Source organism: Triturus cristatus, chromosome 5_2, assembly GCF_964204655.1.
Source record: "Triturus cristatus chromosome 5_2, aTriCri1.1, whole genome shotgun sequence".
In the NCBI taxonomy this organism is placed as follows: Eukaryota; Metazoa; Chordata; class Amphibia; order Caudata; family Salamandridae; genus Triturus; species Triturus cristatus.
Genome location: NC_140588.1, coordinates 467225327 through 467247770, shown reverse-complemented (window position 1 = coordinate 467247770; position 22444 = coordinate 467225327). Strand labels below are relative to the sequence as shown.

Sequence of the window (22444 nt, the reverse complement as noted above, 5' to 3'; positions counted from 1 at the left end):
TGAATGTCAGCAGCCCTACATGCCAAGAACAGATGCATACTGGTAAGTAGCATATTCAATACTGAGCCATCATTCCGGCGACCACGACACCAACGACGAATGCAATCAACAGACCCCGCCTACCGACGCGTAGGGGTACTGCTAAAGAAAAATTCTCCAGATCCAGTCTGACGCCTGGGGGTAATTCCAAGGTGAGGAATCCATAACTAATCTATGTATTTTACAGATATATCGTTACCGAAGTTCTTTACGTCTGGAAGTTTAGTTTTCAGCATTTCTTTTCACTATATCTTAGGAGATCATTTTTGTCCTTTGGTTGAGCAAAATACAGGTCTAAAATAAACTTATGTTCGAGGCATATGAGCTGCAGATTATACACTGTGCATAGATCGTCATCTGGTGTTGGGCCCGGATGTTTGCAGTTTGTTTTTCCTCTTGGAAAGTCTTTGGAAGTCAAGAGTTCGGTGACTCCTCCTCTGGTTCGTATTGCGCATGGGCTTCGGCTCCATCCTCAGATTGTTTTTTTCCGCCATCGGGCTCGGATGTAAAACTTCGCGCTCCGGTTCCGAACTTCCCAGTTCACCGATCGACGCACAAATCCTCGCTCATCGAGCTTCTTCAAAGACGTAAACCATCTTATTCATCTTCTCTTCGGCACTTCTTCGATTCCGGTGGTCGACGGCGGCCTTCGGGCCTATTCCGGCTCCGGTCTCGGCTGATGGAAAGAACTCCCTTCAAGAAGTGCCCTCGATGTGGGTCCAAGTTTCCCCACACCGATCTCCATGAGGTGTTCAACCTCTGCCTCTCCCCAGAACACGAGGCCCGAGACTGTCTCGCCTGCAAGTCTTTTCGCTCAAAAAAGACCATTCGAGATCGACGGGCTAGACGCAACATGGCGCACTCCTCGACCGTCGCTCCAGTCGACATCTTCGGGGACGACGTCGAAGCTCCGGGACAGCAGGACATCGAACAGGAGGACGACGACCTAGTCAGCGCTTCCGAGGCCGACGACTCAGATGTGGAGGACATCACCCCGGCGCAGCGGGTCGTGAGTACAATTCCCCCTCCCCCGCCGATCCCGAAAAAGGCTTCGGTCACACCTTCGCCTCCGGTCCTAGGCAAGACCAAGGACACTGCTTCTCACACCTCACCTTCGGGCCCGGTAAAGAAGCCTTCTAAGCCTTCCGGCAGCTCGGGCTCGAGCCAGCCGGCCACCGGTGCCGACAAACACACTTCGGCACCGAAGAAAAAATCGGCCTCCACCTCCACACCGAACCCGGCACCAAAATCTTCGGTGCCGAAACCTGCTCCGGTGCCGACCAAACATCACAAGACCCTCGGCACAGACACTCCCGTGCCGAGATCCCCTTCGGCACCGACCAAAAAAACGGAGGTTCCCAGGAAGCACGGCTTCGACAAACCTAAGAAGCCGTCGGCCCCGAAACAGTCGGCGCCGACCGATCAACCAGTGTCACAGGAGCTTTTCACACCGGATCCCTTGCAGAAAACCCTCACCAAGGATCCAAAGACCGGACACTTGACATTGTCTTCAAAAAAGAGACACTTGGACAAGCCGGCTCCACCTCCAAAGAGAAAGGACATTGCTACCTCTCCTTTCAGGGTGCCTTCCCCACCTCCTTTACCTCATCCACCCTCTCCACCTCCACCGCCTCCACCTCATCGTTCCCCCACCTTGTCCCCTGTCCCAGACGATTTGGGGGACCCTTACTATGATCCACCAGATGTGCCACAAGATCCCACCCCTACTGGATCCCCAGACCCATGGGATGATTATAACAATCCGGACATCCCAGATGTCCCACAGGATGACCTTTACCCCTCTAAGCCATCCCCTCCTGAAGATTCCTTGGGTTTTCACCACTTGTTACAACGGGCGGCACACTACCACGGGGTGGAGTTACATACCGACCCAGTGGAGGAGGACTTCCTCCTAGACACCTTCGATGATACACATAGGTCCACTGCCATTCTACCTCTGTTAAAGGGTGTAATTAAACATGCCCCTGAGGTTTTTAAAGACCCAGTCAGGGCCAGGGTCCTAAACCCTCGGATAGAAAAGAAGTACAAAGCCGCCCCTACAGACCCTTCTTACATTAAGGGCCCTGCACCATTAGATTCCCTAGTGGTATCTACAGCCAGGAAGCGCTTAAATTCTCAGGCGTCAGGCGAAGCGCCCCCACCCGACAAAAAAAGTCCAAGCTCCTAGATGCGTCAGGGAAGCGCACTGCGTCACAAGCGGCCAATATATGTCGTATTGCTAATACGCAAGCACTGTTGGCCCGGTACGACAGGGCGCACTATGATGAGCTAGAGACCATCATGCACCATCACCCTGAAAAGTACAAGACTAGGGCTAATGAACTTATTCAAGAGGGGAAAACAATAACCAATACCTCAATACGATGTGCCCTAGATGCGGCAGATACAGCCTCCAGGGCCATAAACACCAGTGTCCTTCTCCGTCGCCATGCCTGGCTCAGGGTTTCAGGGTTTCAACCGGAGGTTCAAGCCTCTATACTAAATCACCCGTTCGACCAAGATCATCTATTTGGCCCTAAAGTAGATGAAGCCCTGGAAAAAATGAAAAAAGATACAGACACGGCGAAATCTATGGGAGCCCTACAAACACAGACTCCCAGGCGCTCCTTTCGCCGTTCTTCCTTTTGGGGCACGGGCAGAGGCTACTCATCGGACAGTGCATCCACGTCCTATAAATCCCCCCCTCAGTCTACCTTCACAAAAGGTTATCAAAGAGGCGGATACAGAGGCAATAATAATAAGGGCAGAGGCAAAACAAATACCGCCCGCTCTGCCACACCTCCCGCCCAATGACTTTCCCCCGCTCCCTCCAGACCATTCCACTCCGGTCGGAGGCAGAGTACGGCATTTCCTTCACGTCTGGGAGACAATCACCTCAGACAAATGGGTGACACAAATTATTCAGTCAGGGTATTGCCTAGAATTAACATCTACACCCCCCAACATTCCACCCAGGCACCGCCCTATGTCGCAAGAACATACTGCGCTACTGACACAAGAAGTGATCTCCCTCCTGCAAAAAGGAGCGATAGAGCAAGTCCCCATAAATCAACGAAATTTAGGGGTCTACTCCCTGTACTTTCTAATTCCAAAGACAGATGAGACCCTAAGACCTATCTTAGATCTCAGACCTCTAAACACTTGCATTCATTCGGACCATTTTCACATGGTAACCCTCCAACAGGTTCTTCCACTTCTCTCCCAGAACGACTTTCTCACCACTCTGGACTTGAAAGACGCGTACTTTCACATCCCAGTACACCAATCTCACAGAAAGTACCTCAGGTTTGTGGTAGACGGACAACACTACCAGTTCAAGGTGCTCCCGTTCGGGGTAACAGCACCACCAAGGGTGTTAACCAAGTGCCTAGCAGTAGTGGCTGCACACCTCAGAAGACAGCACATTCACGTCTTCCCTTATCTGGAGGATTGGCTGATAAAAGCCACGTCCTACCAACAATCTGTGCAACATACCGCCGCTACGGTCCAACTACTTCACCAGCTAGGTTTCACGGTGAACCATCAAAAATCCCACCTGGTACCCTCACACACAAAACAGTATCTCGGTGCCACCATAGACGCCTCCAAAGCCATAGCCTATCCCAATCCTGCCAGGATTGCAAAAATACAGGCGCTGCGTCAAAAATTCCTATGTCAACACTCTCTCCCAGCAAGAGTGTTTATGCAGCTCATAGGGATGATGGCCTCTTGCATCTTTATAGTGCACCATGCAAGACTCCAAATGCGTCCACTCCAAGAGTGCTTGGCGCGCCAATGGAACCAGGCCCAGGGACAACTGACAGATCTGGTGTTGGTAGACGGTCGCACCCATCGCTCTCTGCAGTGGTGGAACACCACAAACCTTTCCAGAGGTCGACCGTTCCTGGACCCGGGCCCACAAATAATCCTAACAGCAGATGCATCGCTCTCCGGCTGGGGAGCTCATCTGTTACATCTCACAGCACAGGGCACATGGACGCCGCAACAGAAGTTACTCGACATCAACCATCTGGAGTTACTGGCGATCTTCCTCGCCCTAAAATCCTTCCAGGCGCAGATTTCAGGCAAGGCAGTCCTCATTCGCACAGACCACATGACTGCCATGTACTACATTCAAAAACAGGGGGGCACACACTCTCCACAGCTCTCTGTTAGCACAGAGCATATGGAGATGGGCAATTCCACAAAAGATTTTCCTCCTAGCCCAACACGTCCCAGGAGCACAAAACACCGTTGCAGATCTACTGAGCAGGCAGACACAGCAGATCCACGAGTGGGAACTTCACCCACAAGTCCTTCACCCGTTCTTTCAGAAGTGGGGGCATCCACACATAGACCTATTCGCCACCCACGAAAACAAAAAATGTCCAAGCTTCGCCGCCAGATATCCACACCCATTGTCCGAAGGCAATGCGATATGGATGAACTGGTTAAACAAATTTGCATACGCTTTTCCACCTCTCCCACTAATTCCATTAGTGGTGCGAAAGCTACAGCAGCATTCCCTAACTCTGATCCTGGTAGCTCCAACATGGGCCAGACAACCGTGGTACACCACACTGCTGGAACTCTCAGTAGTACCACACCAAAAGCTACGCCTCTCGCCATGCCTCCTAACCCAGAACCATGGAGAGATCAGGCACCCGGACCCAGCTCAACTCAACCTTGCGATCTGGCTCCTGAGGTCCTAGAATTTGGATACCTTAACCTTCCCCCTGATTGCATGAACATTATCAAGGAAGCTAAGTGCCCTACTACTAGGGCGTGCTATGCAGCAAAGTGGAAAAGATTTGTTGTTTACTGCCACAACAACGCAATCAATCCTTTAAATGTATCCATACAGCACATTATATGTTATTTACTCCATTTACAAAGGTGTAACCTAGCATATACTTCCATTTGGTTACACCTCGCTGCAATTGCGGCCTATTTACAAAATAGGCAGCACCTCTCACTTTTCAAAGTGCCTGCCATCAAGGCCTTTATGGAAGACCTCAAGAGAGTAGTGCCACCCTCACCTGTTTGGAACTTGAATGTAGTTCTCACACGGTTAATGGGACCCCCCCTTTCAAACCATTACATAAGTGTGAGCTGCAATTTCTCACATGGGAAACAGCTTTTCTAGTGGCCATCACTTCCCTCAGAAGAGTTAGTGAAATACAGGCACTCACTATACAGGAACCTTTTCTTCAGATGCATCACAACAAGGTTGTACTCTGCACCAATCCCAAATTTCTACCCAAAATCATTTCTCCATTCCATTTAAACCAGTCGGCAGAATTGCCAGTCTTTTTCTCGCAACCCCAAACAGTTGCGGAAAGAGCCTTACACACACTGGACGTTAAAAGGGCTTTACTTTATTACATCCAGAGAACATAACCTTTCAGGAAAACCAAACAGCTATTTGTTTCCTTCTCCCCACCACTTAAAGGCAACCCTATTTCCAAATCAGGGATAGCTAGGTGGATTGTAAAATGCATACAGATTTGCTACCACAAAGCAAAACGAACGCCATCGGTTCCCCCTAAAGCCCACTCTACAAGGAAGATAGGGGGTTCTATGGCTTTCCTAGGGTACATACCACTAGATGACATCTGCAAAGCAGCGACATGGTCAACACCGCACACCTTCACAAAACATTACTGTGTAGATGTGCAAACCAAGCAACAAGCTAGTGTGGGCCAAGCTGTACTAAAAACACTGTTTCAAACGACGGCAACGGATGCTGGTGGTCGCCGCTAGGGTTGGGTACTGCTATGTAATCTATGCACAGTGTATAATCTGCAGCTCATATGCCTCGAACGGAATATGCTACTTACCAGTATGCATCTGTTCTTGGCATGTACAGCTGCAGATCTATACACGCCCACCCGCCTCCCCTGCTACCTGTATCCGTTCCAGCCTTATCTTATTTAGATACAATACACATGGGTTTCTTTACTGTTATTACTACGCTCCATCTTTCCCTGCTGGCGAAAAACAATCTGAGGATGGAGCCGAAGCCCATGCGCAATACGAACCAGAGGAGGAGTCACCGAACTCGTGACTTCCAAAGACTTTCCAAGAGGAAAAACAAACTGCAAACATCCGGGGCCCAACACCAGATGGCGATCTATGCACAGTGTATAGATCTGCAGCTCTACATGCCAAGAACAGATGCATACTGGTAAGTAGCATATTCCTTTTCATTGTTTAACTTAATACCTTTCCTTCCAAGCAGTGCACAGCACTTGGAGCTTGTTGAATTGTACTGTTGGTAATGATTTAAAAAAGGTAACTAACTCTAAAATGTGTGATGGATACATCCTGATTATTACAAGCTATAGATGAGTATAGGTACCACACTAATAACTTTACTAAGGCAGAAAAATGTGATGTTATAAGCTTTGCTACTTTGTTAATTTACAAGGCTCCGTATACCTAAAGTTCTAGCACAGCTGTAATAAACCAGGTCCATCTTGATCAGCATTTCTTAAGCTTTTGACTTCTGTGGATCCCCACTGAAACACTACTGGAATCCAGAAACTCCAGCCTAAGCTTCTGTGATTTGAACTTCAAAACAATACACTAAAATATAGGAATAAGCATGTATCAGTCAAATATGCATATTCTAAAATACTTTAATTCACAAACAAATAGAAATGATAGTTTTAAGCGGAAGGTTTCAGCTTTCAAAATCTGGTTTCATTTCTAAAAGGAAGAACGTGGTGCTAGACACTAGCATATTGTCTTTTTCTTCTTAATGCTTGCTCTTTGTCACAAATCTGTGCCTCAAATGATGCCACTACTTTCCCATACTAGATTTTGCTGCTGTCTCAAGTCAACCTAAAGGTGCCAACTTAATTTTTACCATTGATTTTCAAATCACTTCATGTTCACAGGGCGATTTTAAAATTTTACATTTTCCTTTTTTATGTATATGCACTTCAATCTGATAATAGTAGTCTAAGGCATCAATTCTTATCCCGTGGTCCACCTACTCAGATGGTCCATGACTTTGTGGAGTGATTAATATAAGTAGATTAATAAAGTATATACACATCAAAATAAAATGTAAAATTGAAAATAGTAACAGATGCAGTAAATGTGAAGGAATTTGAAATCGGAGGCTAAAGATTGAGATGATTCGTCGGAGCACTGCAAGTACAACAAACTGTAGTGTGAAGCACTAGTATACCCCAGCACAAAGAAAAGCTGTGTGTCTTAGGAACAAAAAAGATAAAGCAATGTATGAGAACCTGGTATATATCACTTAGGGCCAGATGTAGGTAAATTCATGTTTGTGATTCCTGAGTAGCGATTTTTAGGGAATCGCTATTAAGGAATCGCAAAATGCCATGTAGGTAGGAATCGCAATATTTTTTGCTATTCCTTAATATTCCTTAATTGTGAATCGCAAATTGCAAATCCAATTAAGGAATACCTTCCCATTCATTCCTATGAATGAATAGGAATTGTTCCCGCAATTTGCGAGTCACCAAGAGGCACTCGCAAACTGCGGGAGCAATTTCAAGGGTGCCAGGGTTCCAAAAGGACACCCTGTTGCACCCCTGAAATGTGCATGTGTGCACATGAGGCGCACATACATGCCCTAAGTGCATGAATGTGTGCCACATGGCACTTAAAAAAAAGCAAAAAAAGTGTTGTTTTTTTTGTTTTTTTTAAAGGAAATCGCTAATTACCACCAACTTGAAGTTGGTGGTAATTAACGATTCCTTAGGGCTAAAGTGCACTTTCTTTTGTGCTACTTACATTGCATTTAAGGAATCGCAATTTGTGATTCCTTAAATGCAAGAGCAAAACAAGGAATCGCAATTTTGTGATTCCTTATTTTGCTAGTAGGTTTCAACTTACCTACATTGCTCGCTGCCAAATAGCGAGCGCGAATGCTGAAATTCAGCGAATTTCAACATTAGCGCTTGCTGTTTGGCCACCTACATCTGGCCCTTAGTCTTTTAAAATAGAAGCACACCTTGAAAGGCTACAACTTTCTATTGAAATTAAAATTTCCTTTGTGTGTGGATCATCAAAATATTTGATAAATTGTGTATTTGAAGTAGATTTGTGTTTCTATAGTTTGAGGTACTTTTAGGAGTTTCATGTCATAGAAATTGTTAGGGTGGGATCAGCAGCTTTCAGCAGTGGTTCAGTGGGGGTCCACGAAAGTCAATATTTAAGAACCACTAGTCTGAAGAGTTAAAGACCTCTGAGGGTTTTGCCCTTGAACCTCAGGTTAAGGACGGCTTTCTATCCTATTGAGTGCTGCCTCTTCCCATGGGTATTGATGTTTAACAGTAAGTCCAGTTCGCTGTTTGAAGAAAAAAAAGCTTTCATACTTGCAATCACCAGACCATAGAGGTTACGTTTCATTGGTTTTTGTTAAAACTCTAGGATTTTTTAATGAGACCAGTGAGGCCAATATTTTTTTCACAATTGGATGTGCTGGTTTGGTCTTATTTCAACTTTGAGTGGAAATGGACATAACTGCAAGTGCAGTGTGCTGACACCTGTTACACATTGCTATTTTTTCCATCTTTCAGCCTCCCACTGTGGCAAGATTGCCACGAATTGTGGAGTAAGAAGCGTCGAAGACAGAAGCAAATGGGACTGTGTGATGATGCAGTAGCAGCAAAAGTTCCCAGAAAAGATTTCTCTCTAGGTACAGATGACAGCAGAAACAACACACCTCAAGGGATACAAACCTCTTCGCAACTCAAAACTCAGGGAAATTCTAGTGCAGGACTAGGTGAGTATGTATTTTACCTTTGGAGTAAAAGGTTTTGTCTTGATGAAATATTTACATTATACACATTTATCGTACATTAAATGTACAATAAACATTTTAGGTGCAGCTCCCTACCACACTATCATTTATTTTCATGAGCTTTTAAAAATTGCCAAGGGTGAGACTGGGCATCTCTGAAAATATGGTTATAAGCCTTACCTTGACGGTGCATGCACTCTATTCAACTTTTGCATTCGATCAGTGGGCTTGGAGCCCGCCCTTTGCTTACCAGTGGTTAGGTTTGCCACTCTAGTTTGCTTACTTCTCATTAGACAGCTGCCATAGGCTTCCTTCCTATTAGTGTGTCGTAACTTGCCACACCCCACCCTCCCCCGCCTTGTAGCTTGCAGCCCCACCCTCCCCCGCGTGGTAGCTTGCCTCCCCAGCCTTGTAGCTTGCCCCCCCCACCCTTGTAGCTTGCCCCCCCACCCTCCCCCGCCTTGTAGCTTACCCCCCCACCCTCCCCCGCCTTGTAGCTTACCCCCCCCACCCTCCCCCGCCTTGTAGCTTACCCCCCCATCCTCCCCCGCCTTGTAGCTTACCCCCCACCCTCCCCCGCCTTGTAGCTTGCCTCCACCCTCCCCTGCCTTGTAGCTTCCCCCCTGCCTTGCCGCTTGCCAATTCCCCACCCTCCCCCGCCTTGCAGCGGCATGCCAATTCCCCACCCTCCCCCGCCTAGTCGCAGCTTGCCCCCCACCCTACACCCCCTTCAATCAGGGTTTCTTTTTATGGGCGCTACTCACCCATGAGGGTCTCAAGGCGCTGTGGGGGGGGCTGCAGCTCCGGGTCAGCTTAAAAGCCAGGTCTTGAGGCTCTTCCTGAAGATGTGCAGGTAAGGGAAGTGTCTCATGTTTACTGGGAGCTCGTTCCAGGCCTTGACTGTGACGTAGGACGAAGTCGGCCGAGCGGACGTTTCTTTGAGTACCTGGAAAGAAATTCTTTCATTGAGGTATTTGGGTCTGATGTTGTGGAGAGATTTGTAGGCGTGGGTGAGTAGCTTAAAGGTTACACTTCTTGAAGGGGAGCATGTGCAGGTCTCGCAGGTGTTGGGTCATGGGGTCGTGGGGTGCAGAGGACGAGCCTGGCTGCGTTGTTCTGGATGGTCTGGAGTTTGTATAGCAGGGATTTGTTGATTCCAGCATAGAGGGCGTTTCCGTAGTCCAGTCTGCTTGTTATGAGTGCGTGGGTGACAGTCTTTCTGGCTTCAGGGGGGATCCACTTGAAGGTCTTGCGGAGGGAGTTGGTGGAGGTGACGGCATTGATCTGTGAGTCATGGTGAGGGAGGAGTCAGAATGATGCCGATGTTCCAGGCGTGTTCCGTCGGGGTGGGTGGTCCTCAGAGGGCGGGGGGCCACCAGGAATTGTCCCAGGCGGTGGGGGAGGGTCCAAGGACGAGAATCTGTCTTCTCCGAGTTGAGCTTTAGGCAGCTGTTGCTCATTCAGGCTGCGACGTCCTTCGTTCCTTCCTGGAAGCTGAGTCTGGTGTCTTCGGGGTTCTTATTGAGGGAGAGGATGAGCTGGGAGTAGTCAGTGTAGGATACTATGCTGAGCCCATTCTGTCGGACGATGGCGGGATAGGGGGCCATGTAGATGTTGAAGAGCGTGGGGCTGAGCGAGGATCCTTGGTGTACTCTGCAGTTGATATATGTGGGCTCGGAGAGGAAGAGTGGGAGTCTGATCCTTTGGGTTCTGCCGGTCGAGAAAGGAGTGGATTTAGTCGAGGGCTGTTCCCTGTATGCTTGCGTTGTGGAATCTGGCTGCAAGGGTGTGGTGGGAGACGGTATCGAAAGGCTGCGGAGAAGACTAGCCGGATGAGGGCCGCGGGGTGGCGCTGGTTGAGTAGCATACGGATGTCCCGGTTGGCGTTCTCTTCAATGAAGGTGGTCAGCTGGGCGTTGACAAATTTCTTGCTAACTTTGGCTGCAAAGGGAAGGAGAGAGATGGTGTGGTAGTTTATCAGGTCCGTCGGGTCAGCCAAGGGTTTCTTGAGGAGGGGCTTGACCTCTGCCCGTTTCCAATCGGGGAAGATGCCAGATTGGAAGGTGGCGTTGATGGTGCAGCGTAGTTTTGGTGAAATGACGGCTCTGTGGAAGATGTTAAGCGGGCAGAGGTCCGTGGGGGATCCCGAGTGGGTGCTCTTCATTGCGGCGGTGGTGACCGTTGTCCAGGTGCTGATGGTGTGCAGGCTGTCATTGCTTGAGGGGTGGGTCGTTTCTGGAGTCAGTTCCCTGAAGTTGTAGAGGGCATTGAGTTTCAGGTGGAATTAGTCCGTGTCTTCGCTGGGGTGTTTGGTGAACTGCTGGATGAGGTTGAAGAGTTACTTTGAGTTGCTGGTGTTTGTGAGGATTTTGTCCCAGATAAAGATCCTCTTGGTGGTTCTTATGAGTAGGTGGTATTCTGTTATGGCGTGCTTGTTGGTGGTCTGGTCTTCGGTGGTTTTGCTGTTTCTCCATCGTTTCCTGAGACGTCTGCAAGAGCGTCTGTGTAGTTTGCCCCCCTCCCTTGCCATAGCTTGAAAGCCGTAGCTTGCCAATCACCCACCCTCCCTAGCCGTGTTATAGCTTGACCCTCCCACCCTCCCTCGGCGTGTTGTAGCTTGACCCTCCCTCGCCGTGTTGTAGCTTGACCCTCCCCACCCTCCCTCGCCGTGTTGTAGCTTGACCCCCTCTACCCTCCCCTGCCGTGGTGTAGCTTGACCCCCTCTACCCTCCCCTGCTGTGGTGTAGCTTGACCCCCTCTACCCTCCCCTGCTGTGGTGTAGCTTGACCCCCTCTACCCTCCCCTGCCGTGTTGTAGCTTGACCCCCCACCCTCCCCTGCCTTGTTGTAGCTTGACCCCCCCCCCACCCTCCCCTGCCTTCTTGTAGCTTGACCCCCCTCCCACCCTCCCCAGCCTTGTTGTAGCTTGATCACCCTCCCACCCTCCCCTGCCTTGTTGTAGCTTGATCACCCCCACCCTCCCCTCGCTTGACACCCCCCCCCACCCTCCCCTCCCCTCGCTTGACACCCCCCCACCCTCCCCTCCCCTCGCTTGACACCCCCCCCACCCTCCCCTCCCCTCGCTTGACACCCCCCCACCCTCCCCTCCCCTCGCTTGACACCCCCCCACCCTCCCCTCCCCTCGCTTGACACCCCCCCAACCCTCCCCTCCCCTCGCTTGACACCCCCCCACCCTCCCCTCCCCTCGCTTGACACCCCCCCACCCTCCCCTCGCTTGACACCCCCCCACCCTCCCCTCGCTTGACACCCCCCCACCCTCCCCTCGCTTGACACCCCCCCACCCTCCCCTCGCTTGACACCCCCCACCCCACCCTCCCCTCCCCTCGCTTGACACCCACCCTCCCCTCCCCTCGCTTGACACCCCCCACCCTCCCCTCCCCTCGCTTTACACCCCCCCTCCCCTCCCCTCGCTTGACACCCCCCCACCCTCCCCTCGCTTGACACCCCCCACCCTCCCCTCGCTTGACACCCCCCACCACCCTCCCCTCGCTTGACACCCCCCCACCCTCCCCTCGCTTGACACCCCCCCACCCTCCCCTCGCTTGACACCCCCCCATCCTCCCCTCGCTTGACACCCCCACCTCGCTTAACACCCCCCACCCTCCCCTCTCCCCTCCCCTCGCTTGACACCCCCCACCCTCCCCTCGCTTGACACCCCCCACCCTCCCCTCCCCTCGCTTGACACCCCCACCCTCCCCTCGCTTGACACCCCCACCCTCCCCTCGCTTGACACCCCCACCCTCCCCTCGCTTGACACCCCCCACCCTCCCCTCGCTTGACCCCCCACCCTTCCCTCCCCTCGCTTGACCCCCCACCCTTCCCTCCCCTCGCTTGACCCCCCACCCTTCCCTCCCCTCGCTTGACCCCCCACCCTTCCCTCCCCTCGCTTGACCCCCCACCCTTCCCTCCCCTCGCTTGACCCCCCACCCTTCCCTCCCCTCGCTTGACCCCCCACCCATCCCTCCCCTCGCTTGACCCCCCCACCCATCCCTCCCCTCGCTTGACCCCCCACCCTTCCCTCACCTCGCTTGACCCCCCACCCTTCCCTCCCCTAGCTTGACCCCCCACCCCACCCTCCCCTCGCTTGACCCCCCACCCCACCCTCCCCTCCCTTGACCACCCCCCACCCTCCCCTAGCTTGACCCCCCCACCCTCCCCTCCCCTAGCTTGACCCCCCCGCCCTCCCCTCCCCTAGCTTGACCCCCCCACCCTCCCCTAGCTTGACCCCCATCCTCCCCTCCCCTATTTCTCCACCCCCCCATCTTGACCCCCCCAACCCTCCCCTCCCCTCCCTTGACACACCCACCCTTCCCTCCCTTGACACACCCACCCTTCCCTCCCCTTGCCTGACCCCCCACCCTTCCCTCACCTCGCTTGGCCCCCCACCCTCCCCTCCCCTAGCTTGACACCCCCACCCTCCCCTAGCTTGACCCCCCCCACCCTCCCCTCCCGACCCTCCCCTCCCGACCCCCCCCACCCTCCCCTCCCGACCCCCCCCACCCTCCCCTCCCGACCCCCCCCACCCTCCCCTCCCCTAGCTTGACCCCCCCACCCTCCCCTAGCTTGACCCCCCATCCTCCCCTATTTCTCCACCTCCCCATCTTGACCCCCCAACCCTCCCCTCCCCTAGCTTGACCCCCCCACCCTTCCCTCCCTTGACACCCCTTCCCTTCCCTCGCTTGACCCCCCACCCTTCCTTCCCCTAGCTTGACACACCCACCCTCCCCTCCCCTAGCTTGACACCCCCACTCTCCCCTCCCCTAGCTTGACACCCCCACCCTCCCCTCCCTTGACACCCCCACCCTCCCCTCCTCTAGCTTGACACCCTCCCCTCCCCTAGCTTGACCCCCACCCCCCTCCCCTAGCTTGACCCCCACCACCCTCCCCTAGCTTGACCCCCACCACCCTCCCCTAGCTTGACCCCCACCACCCTCCCCTAGCTTGACCCCCTCCCCTAGCTTGACCCCCCCACCCTCCCCTAGCTTGACCCCCTCACCCTCCCCTCGCTTGACCCCCCCCACCCTCCCTCCTCTCGCTTGACACCCCCCCTCCCCTCACTTGACACCCCCCCTCCCCTCGCTTGACACCCCCCCTTCCCTCGCTTGACACCCCCACCCTCCCCCTCGCTTGACACCCCCCCACCCTCCCCCTCGCTTGACACCCCCCCACCCTCCCCCTCGCTTGACACCCCCCCACCCTCCCCTCGCTTGACACCCCCCCACCCTCCCCTCCCTTGACACCCCCCACCCTCCCCTCCCTTGACACCCCCCACCCTCCCCTCCCTTGACACCCCCCACCCTCCCTTGACACCCCCCACCCTCCCTTGACACCCCCCACCCTCCCCTCCCTTGACACCCCTCCCCTCCCTTGCCCCCCACCCCCTCCCTTGCCCCCCACCCTCCCCTCCCTTGCCCCCCACCCTCCCCTCCCTTGCCCCCCACCCTCCCCTCGCTTGACCCCCCAACCCTCCCCTCGCTTGACCCCCCCACCCTCCCCTCCCCTAACTTGACCCCCCCACCCTCCCCTCCCCTAACTTGATCCTCCCACCCTCCCCTCCCCTAACTTGACCCCCCCACCCCACCCTCCCCTCCCCTAACTTGACCCTCCCCTCCCCTAGCTTGACACCCCCACCCTCCCCTAGCTTGACCCCCCACCCTCCCCTCCCCTGACCCCCCAATCCACACTCCCCTCCCCTGACCCCCCCACCCTCCCCTCCCTTGACCCCCCTCCCCTTACCCCCCTCCCCTCGCTTGACCCCCCCACCCTCCCCTAGCTCTTGATACCCCCCCCCGCCCTCCCCTAGCTCTTGATACCCCCCCGCCCTCCCCTAGCTCTTGATACCCCCCCCGCCCTCCCCTAGCTCTTGATACCCCCCCCGCCCTCCCCTAGCTCTTGATACCCCCCCCGCCCTCCCCTAGCTCTTGATACCCCCCCCCGCCCTCCCCTAGCTCTTGATACCCCCCCACCCTCCCCTAGCTCTTGATACCCCCCCCACCCTCCCCTAGCTCTTGACACCCCCCCACCCTCCCCTCCCCTAGCTCTTGACACCCCCCCACCCTCCCCTCCCCTAGCTCTTGACACCCCCCCACCCTCCCCTCCCCTAGCTCTTGACATCCCCCACCCTCCCCTCCCCAGACACCCCCACCCTCCCCTAGCTCTTGACATCCCCCACCCTCCCCTCCCCAGACACCCCCACCCTCCCCTGACACCCCCCCACCCTCCCCTGACACCCCCCCCTCGCTTGACACCCCCCCTCGCTTGACACCCCCCCTCGCTTGACACCCTCCCCTCGCTTGACACCCTCCCCTCGCTTGACACCCTCCCCTCGCTTGACACCCTCCCCTCGCTTGACACCCTCCCCTCGCTTGACACCCTCCCCTCGCTTGACACCCTCCCCTCGCTTGACACCCTCCCCTCGCTTGACACCCTCCCCTCGCTTGACACCCTCCCCTCGCTTGACACCCTCCCCTCGCTCGACACCCTCCCCTCGCTCGACACCCTCCCCTCGCTCGACACCCTCCCCTCGCTCGACACCCTCCCCTCGCTCGACACCCTCCCCTCGCTCGACACCCTCCCCTTCCCTTGCTTGACACCCTCCCACCCTCCCCTCGCTTGACACCCTACCACCCTCCCCTCGCTTGACACCCTACCACCCTCCCCTCGCTTGACACCCTACCACCCTCCCCTCGCTTGACACCCTACCACCCTCCCCTCGCTCGACACCCTCCCACCCTCCCCTCGCTCGACACCCTCCCCTCGCTCGACACCCTCCCCTCGCTCGACACCCTCCCCTCGCTCGACACCCTCCCCTCGCTCGACACCCTCCCCTCGCTCGACACCCTCCCCTCGCTCGACACCCTCCCCTCGCTAGACACCCTCCCCTTCCCTTGCTTGACACCCTCCCCTCGCTCGACACCCTCCCCTTCCCTTGCTTGACACCCTCCCACCCTCCCCTTGCTTGACACCCTCCCACCCTCCCCTTGCTTGACACCCTCCCACCCTCCCCTTGCTTGACACCCTCCCACCCTCCTCTCCCCTCGCTCGACACCCTCCCACCCTCCTCTCCCCTCGCTCGACACCCTCCCACCCTCCTCTCCCCTCGCTCGACACCCTCCCCTCGCTCGACACCCTCCCCTCGCTCGACACCCTCCCCTCGCTCGACACCCTCCCCTCGCTCGACACCCTCCCCTCGCTCGACACCCTCCCCTCGCTCGACACCCTCCCCTCGCTCGACACCCTCCCCTCGCTCGACACCCTCCCCTCGCTCGACACCCTCCCCTCGCTCGACACCCTCCCCTCGCTCGACACCCTCCCCTCGCTCGACACCCTCCCCTCGCTCGACACCCTCCCCTCGCTCGACACCCTCCCCTCGCTCGACACCCTCCCCTCGCTCGACACCCTCCCCTCGCTCGACACCCTCCCCTCGCTCGACACCCTCCCCTCGCTCGACACCCTCCCCTCGCTCGACACCCTCCCCTCGCTCGACACCCTCCCCTCGCTCGACACCCTCCCCTCGCTAGACACCCTCCCCTCGCTAGACACCCTCCCCTTCCCTTGCTTGACACCCTCCCCTCGCTCGACACCCTCCCCTTCCCTTGCTTGACACCCTCCCACCCTCCCCTTGCTTGACACCCTCCCACCCTCCCCTTGCTTGACACCCTCCCACCCTCCCCTTGCTTGACACCCTCCCACCCTCCTCTCCCCTCGCTCGACACCCTCCCACCCTCCTCTCCCCTCGCTCGACACCCTCCCACCCTCCTCTCCCCTCGCTCGACACCCTCCCCTCGCTCGACACCCTCCCCTCGCTCGACACCCTCCCCTCGCTCGACACCCTCCCCTCGCTCGACACCCTCCCCTCGCTCGACACCCTCCCCTCGCTCGACACCCTCCCCTCGCTCGACACCCTCCCCTCGCTCGACACCCTCCCCTCGCTCGACACCCTCCCCTCGCTCGACACCCTCCCCTCGCTCGACACCCTCCCCTCGCTCGACACCCTCCCCTCGCTCGACACCCTCCCCTCGCTCGACACCCTCCCCTCGCTCGACACCCTCCCCTCGCTCGACACCCTCCCCTCGCTCGACACCCTCCCCTCGCTCGACACCCTCCCCTCGCTCGACACCCTCCCCTCGCTCGACACCCTCCCCTCGCTCGACACCCTCCCCTCCCCTCGCTCGACACCCTCCCCTCGCTCGACACCCTCCCCTCGCTCGACACCCTCCCCTCGCTCGACACCCTCCCCTCCCCTCGCTCGACACCCTCCCCTCCCCCTGCTTGACACCCTCCCCTCCCCCTGCTTGACACCCTCCCCTCCCCCTGCTTGACACCCTCCCCTCCCCCTGCTTGACACCCTCCCCTCCCCCCCTCCCCCTGCTTGACACCCTCCCACCCTCCCCTCCCCCTGCTTGACACCCTCCCACCCTCCCCTCCCCCTGCTTGACACCCTCCCCTCGCTTGACACACCCCACCCTCCCCTCCCCCTGCTTGACACCCTCCCCTCGCTTGACACACCCCACCCTCCCCTCCCCCTGCTTGACACCCTCCCCTCGCTTGACACACCCCACCCTCCCCTCCCCCTGCTTGACACCCTCCCCTCGCTTGACACACCCCACCCTCCCCTCCCCTGACAAACCCCCACCCTCCCCTCCCCTAGCTTGACACACCCTACCCTCCCCTCCCCTAGCTTGACACCCCTACCCTCCCCTCCCCTAGCTTGACACCCCCACCCTCCCCTCCCTTGACACCCCTACCCTCCCCTCGCTTGACACCCCTACCCTCCCCTAGCTTGACACCCCCCACCCCACCCTCCCCTCCCCTGACACCCCCCACCCTCCCTTGACACCCCCACCCTCCCCTCCCTTGACACCCCTACCCTCCCCTCGCTTGACACCCCTCCCCTCTCCTCGCTTGACCCCCACCCGCCCTCCCCTCGCTTGACCCCCACCCGCCCTCCCCTCGCTTGACCCCCACCCGCCCTCCCCTCGCTTGACCCCCACCCGCCCTCCCCTCGCTTGACCCCCACCCGCCCTCCCCTCGCTTGACCCCCACCCGCCCTCTCCTCGCTTGACCCCCACCCGCCCTCCCCTCTCCTCGCTTGACCCCCACCCGCCCTCCCCTCTCCTCGCTTGACCCCCACCCGCCCTCCCCTCTCCTCGCTTGACCCCCACCCGCCCTCCCCTCTCCTCGCTTGACCCCCACCCGCCCTCCCCTCCCCTCGCTTGACCCCCACCCGCCCTCCCCTCCCCTCGCTTGACCCCCACCCTCCCTCCCCTCCCCTCCCGTAGCTTGACCCCCACCCTCCCTCCCCTCCCCTCCCGTAGCTTGACCCCCACCCTCCCTCCCCTCCCCTCCCGTAGCTTGACCCCCACCCTCCCTCCCCTCCCCTCCCGTAGCTTGACCCCCACCCTCCCTCCCTTCCCCTCCCGTAGCTTGACCCCCACCCTCCCTCCCCTCCCGTAGCTTGACCCCCACCCTCCCTCCCCCACCTTGTCGTAGCTTGACCCTCCCCCACCCTCCACCGTGTTGCACACCTTCCATCCAGGATGCCTCGTCCCCTATAAAAAGCTATGAAGCTGCTATCACTATCCTCATCATAGCCCTTTTTAGGTCGAGCCTAGACAGCGCATGCACGGTCACAAGACCTGTAGTACATAGAATATCTAGGGTAATTTCTCCTGCCGCTTGCCATTGGTTAACTCTGGCATTGCTCTTATCGCGCTCATTGTTGGCTGGCGATCCGATACGTCACTTCCGTTTTTGTAGGAAGCAGCACCGACCAACTACAGGTTAGTTGCGCTACTGGGCTGTTATCTTTTCATTTAGGGACTACTTCCTTGTTTAACACTGTGACGACTGAACATTCAGATTATGGAGTCGTTGCGTTGTGCGCTTTTCTGTAATGGTGGTGCAACATTACTTTTTTAACAAGCTTCAGTTGTGCGCTTTCGTGTAATGGCGGACGTGCCACTTTGTTTGCACGCGGGTCTGTTAACTTACTTTGTGTTTTTTAACAAGCGCCCCGTTGTGCCATTCACATAATGGGGTCTGTGCAACTTTGTTTACAAACGCGGGTCATCGATAAAGTGCTGGCCGCTATTAAAATGCTGGACCCATGCACAATTCCACCGTCTGGTTTCAGGGTCACGGAGGATCACCTTTCCAGGTTCTTGGAGTTGGTAAAGGGGTCTTGCAGGGAGTACCGGGGTAGGGAGTCCGCCTTTAGTGGCTAGAGTGCAGGCATCAGTACTCGTGCTGCTTGTTGTTTACTGTGGGCGTTTCGTGGGCCAACACAGCCTCACACATACTCTGCACTTCATCTGTTCGAGGCATGTGGGCTGCTGAATTCATATCTGTGCATAGATCGCCGCCTAGTGTTGGGTCCGGATGTTTGCACGTTGTTGTCCTGGAAGAGTCTTCGAAGTATCCTTGGATAGGTGACTCCTCCCCTGGACTACAGTGCGCATGGGCATCCTCTCCATCCTCAGATTGTTTTTTTCCGCCATTGGGATCGGATGTGCTATCTTAACTCCAGTTAGGAAAAACTTTGAATCGAGGCCAAAAGGCCTTTAGTTCGTGTCGGTACTGTTCACTCGATCGGTTTCGACTCTACCTGTTAGCTTACTAACTTTGGAAATAACTTTTCGCTTTTTACCTGACCATCGACGACACCGACGATGGAGTCGAGGACACCATTCAAGAGGTGCCCGGTATGCAATGCGAAATATCCCCATATCGACGTCCACCCGGTGTGCAACAAATGCTTGTCGCCGGACCACGACGAATCTACATGCATGGCCTGTGCCCGGTTCCGTTCCAAGAAGACTCTACGGAATCGACGAGCGGCGAGACTCAAAGCGCAGCACGCGGCACCGGCCCCGGCAGACATCTTCAACGCCGAAGATGTCGAGGAATTGGAAATCCTACCCTCCAATCCCGGTTCCGAACATGACTCCGGTTCGGACGACGTCGACGAATCACTCTTTCGCAGAGATGAAGACAACACCGAGGTAGGAGACGGCGATGAGGCCTTAGGGGCCGAAGAGAGTAGCTCCAATGACGAGCAAGGCCTACCCGTTCAGACTGACGAGAGCCCAGTGCCACAGTCTATGGCTCCGGTCGAGGGATCGCCTTCGGGCCTTACCCGAGACCTATCCCGCAGTTCTTCGGCCCCGCCCTCGGGCCCGGCCTCGGACGTTCAGCGGCAGCCATTATTACCTAAACCGGCTGGTTTCCCTTCTACCAAACCGAAACCGAAAGCTGCACTGGTACAAATGAAACCGAAAGTGGCGCTAGTCGGATCGAGGCCTTCCACACCTTCGACGCCAGCGACACGCATCGGCACCGAGCGCAACAAACGAGACTTCGGTTCCGAACTTGAAGCGGCCGATGTCGGAGTCGGCATACGGAAAAAGGCCCTCGGTGCCATCAAACCTGCTCGGCTCGCGGCGCCGACGCCATCGACTCCTAAACCAAAGGTCATACTGCCTGCTGCGTCTCACGTCGCTTCCACGGCAACACCAAAGCCTCCAGCATCAAACGTCGACGGCCATTTCCGCCCCTCGACCCGATGACCCACCGGCGCTGAAAAAGTCCACGGCCGCCTCTACAAACCTAGTCGGCGCTAAGGCCTCAAAAGCGCTTCAAGTGCGAACCGTGGCAGCAAAACCCAAACGGTCCTCCAGGACACGTCGGGCTCCGGCCCACTAAAAGCTCAAGCAGCCTCTTCGGCGCCAGCCAACATAACTTTTGGCCTGCCGCCATCCACGATCCCGAAAATGTTCCAACTCAGGACACGGGTCACCCACACCACGGTTACACCTGCTGAGACGTCCCCGTCACATTACATCGACGCCAACACCGGCAGGATGATTATCCATGACCGGAGGATAACTTCGGAGCCACCCTTGGACCCTTTCAGGATCCCATTAAAAAGAAAGCTGCCTGTGGACTCCGAACCTGTGCTTTGCAAATCTTTCGACTCGCCCTACCAGGATCCTCTATCATTCTCTCCCACACACTCAGACACGGATGCGTTGGCAGACTATATGGATGACCAAGTCCCTTACCACGGAGACATGGACCCTGATGACCAACAGGACCCTGATCAAACTTGGGGCGACCCTGCAGACCCCAGTGCACCTCTAGATGCACAGGACCCACAGCTCTATGGAGCGAAAACATCTCCCACAGAGGACACTGCAGCGTTCAACGCTCTTATTGAACGTGCTGCGAATAATCATGGAGTGCAGCTTCACTCTGACACCGTGGAAGACGACTTCCTTATGGACACTTTCGCTTCCTCAGAAAGGCATGTAAAGACTCTGCCCATGTTGAAAGGGGTCCTCAAACCAGCCAAGGACATCTTCAAGGAACCCACCAGGGCAAGGGTGATAAACCCCAGGATCGACAAAAAGTACAGATCAGCACCTGGGGACCCTACTTACATCAGAGGCCAATTACCACTCGACTCCATTGTCGTTGCGAATGCTCGCAAGAGGGCACACTCGCAAACGACAGGTGACGCTCCTCCCCCGGACAAAGAGTCCAAGGTGTTAGAGACCTCTGGCAAGCGAGTTGCCGCCCAGGCTGCCAACATATGGCGCATAGCCAACACTCAAGCGCTCCTCGCTCGCTACGATAGAGCGCACTATGACACATTGGAGCAACTACTCCAACATCTCCCTGACCAGTTCAAAGAAGGTGCAGAAATTCTTATCAGAGAGGGACAGCTACTCACAAATGCTTCCATCAAGTGTGCACTAGATGCTGCAGACACGGCTGCCAGGGCCATAAACACAAGCGTCATGCTGCGACGACATGCCTGGTTGCGAATCTCTGGGTTCAAACCCGAGGTGCAAAATAATATCCTAAACCAACCTGTCAACCCCGACTATTTATTCGGGCCGGAGGTTGACACAGCCCTTGAGAAAATAAAAAAGGACACGGACACTGCAAAGTCCATGGGGGCTCTCCAGACTCAGTCCTTTCGGAGCAGCTCCTTTCGTCGCCCCGGAAATAGAGGAGCAGGTAGAGGACAGGGGTCACAGCAGACATACAACAAGGGCAATACCCAAACCACCTACGATAAAAACACCCGGGGTGGATATCGTGGCTCCAGTACAAAGGGCAGAGGACGCGGCTATGGCAACACCAGGTCCTCCCCCAAGAACAAGCAGTGACGCCCTCTCCCTTCCTCCCGACCACATAACACCTGTCGGGGGAAGGCTACAAAGGTTCCTGTCCACGTGGAACTCCATCACCACGGACAGGTGGGTCAAAGATATTGTCAAATACGGTTACTGTCTAGAGCTAACCTCCACTCCACCCACAATACCTCCAAGAAACCGTCCTATGTCCTCAGAGCACTTAACGCTCTTACAGCAAGAGGTGCAAAGTATGCTTCTAAAAGGCGCTATAGAGGTCGTACCCGTCCACGAGCAAGGTACGGGAGTGTACTCCCTCTACTTTTTAATACCGAAAAAGGACTGGTCACTCAGACCTATACTAGACCTAAGACCCCTGAACCGGTACATTCTTTCCGAGCACTTTCACATGCTCACTCTCCAGCAAGTCCTTCCGCTTCTCAAGCGGGGAGACTTCCTGG

The 22444-nt window shown here is 56.0% G+C and overlaps 1 protein-coding gene across 3 annotated transcripts in view; it reads left to right on the top strand.

The window, feature by feature from the left end:
• CDK13 (cyclin dependent kinase 13) overlaps window positions 1–22444 on the top strand; it is an 807643-nt gene that overhangs the window by 680489 nt on the left and 104710 nt on the right. For all 3 annotated transcript variants that reach the window (XM_085607435.1, XM_085607434.1, XM_085607433.1), the window contains exon 14: window positions 8601–8806. In XM_085607435.1, coding sequence (XP_085463561.1) covers window positions 8601–8806 — 206 coding nt within the window. The remainder of the gene's footprint in view (window positions 1–8600; window positions 8807–22444) is intronic.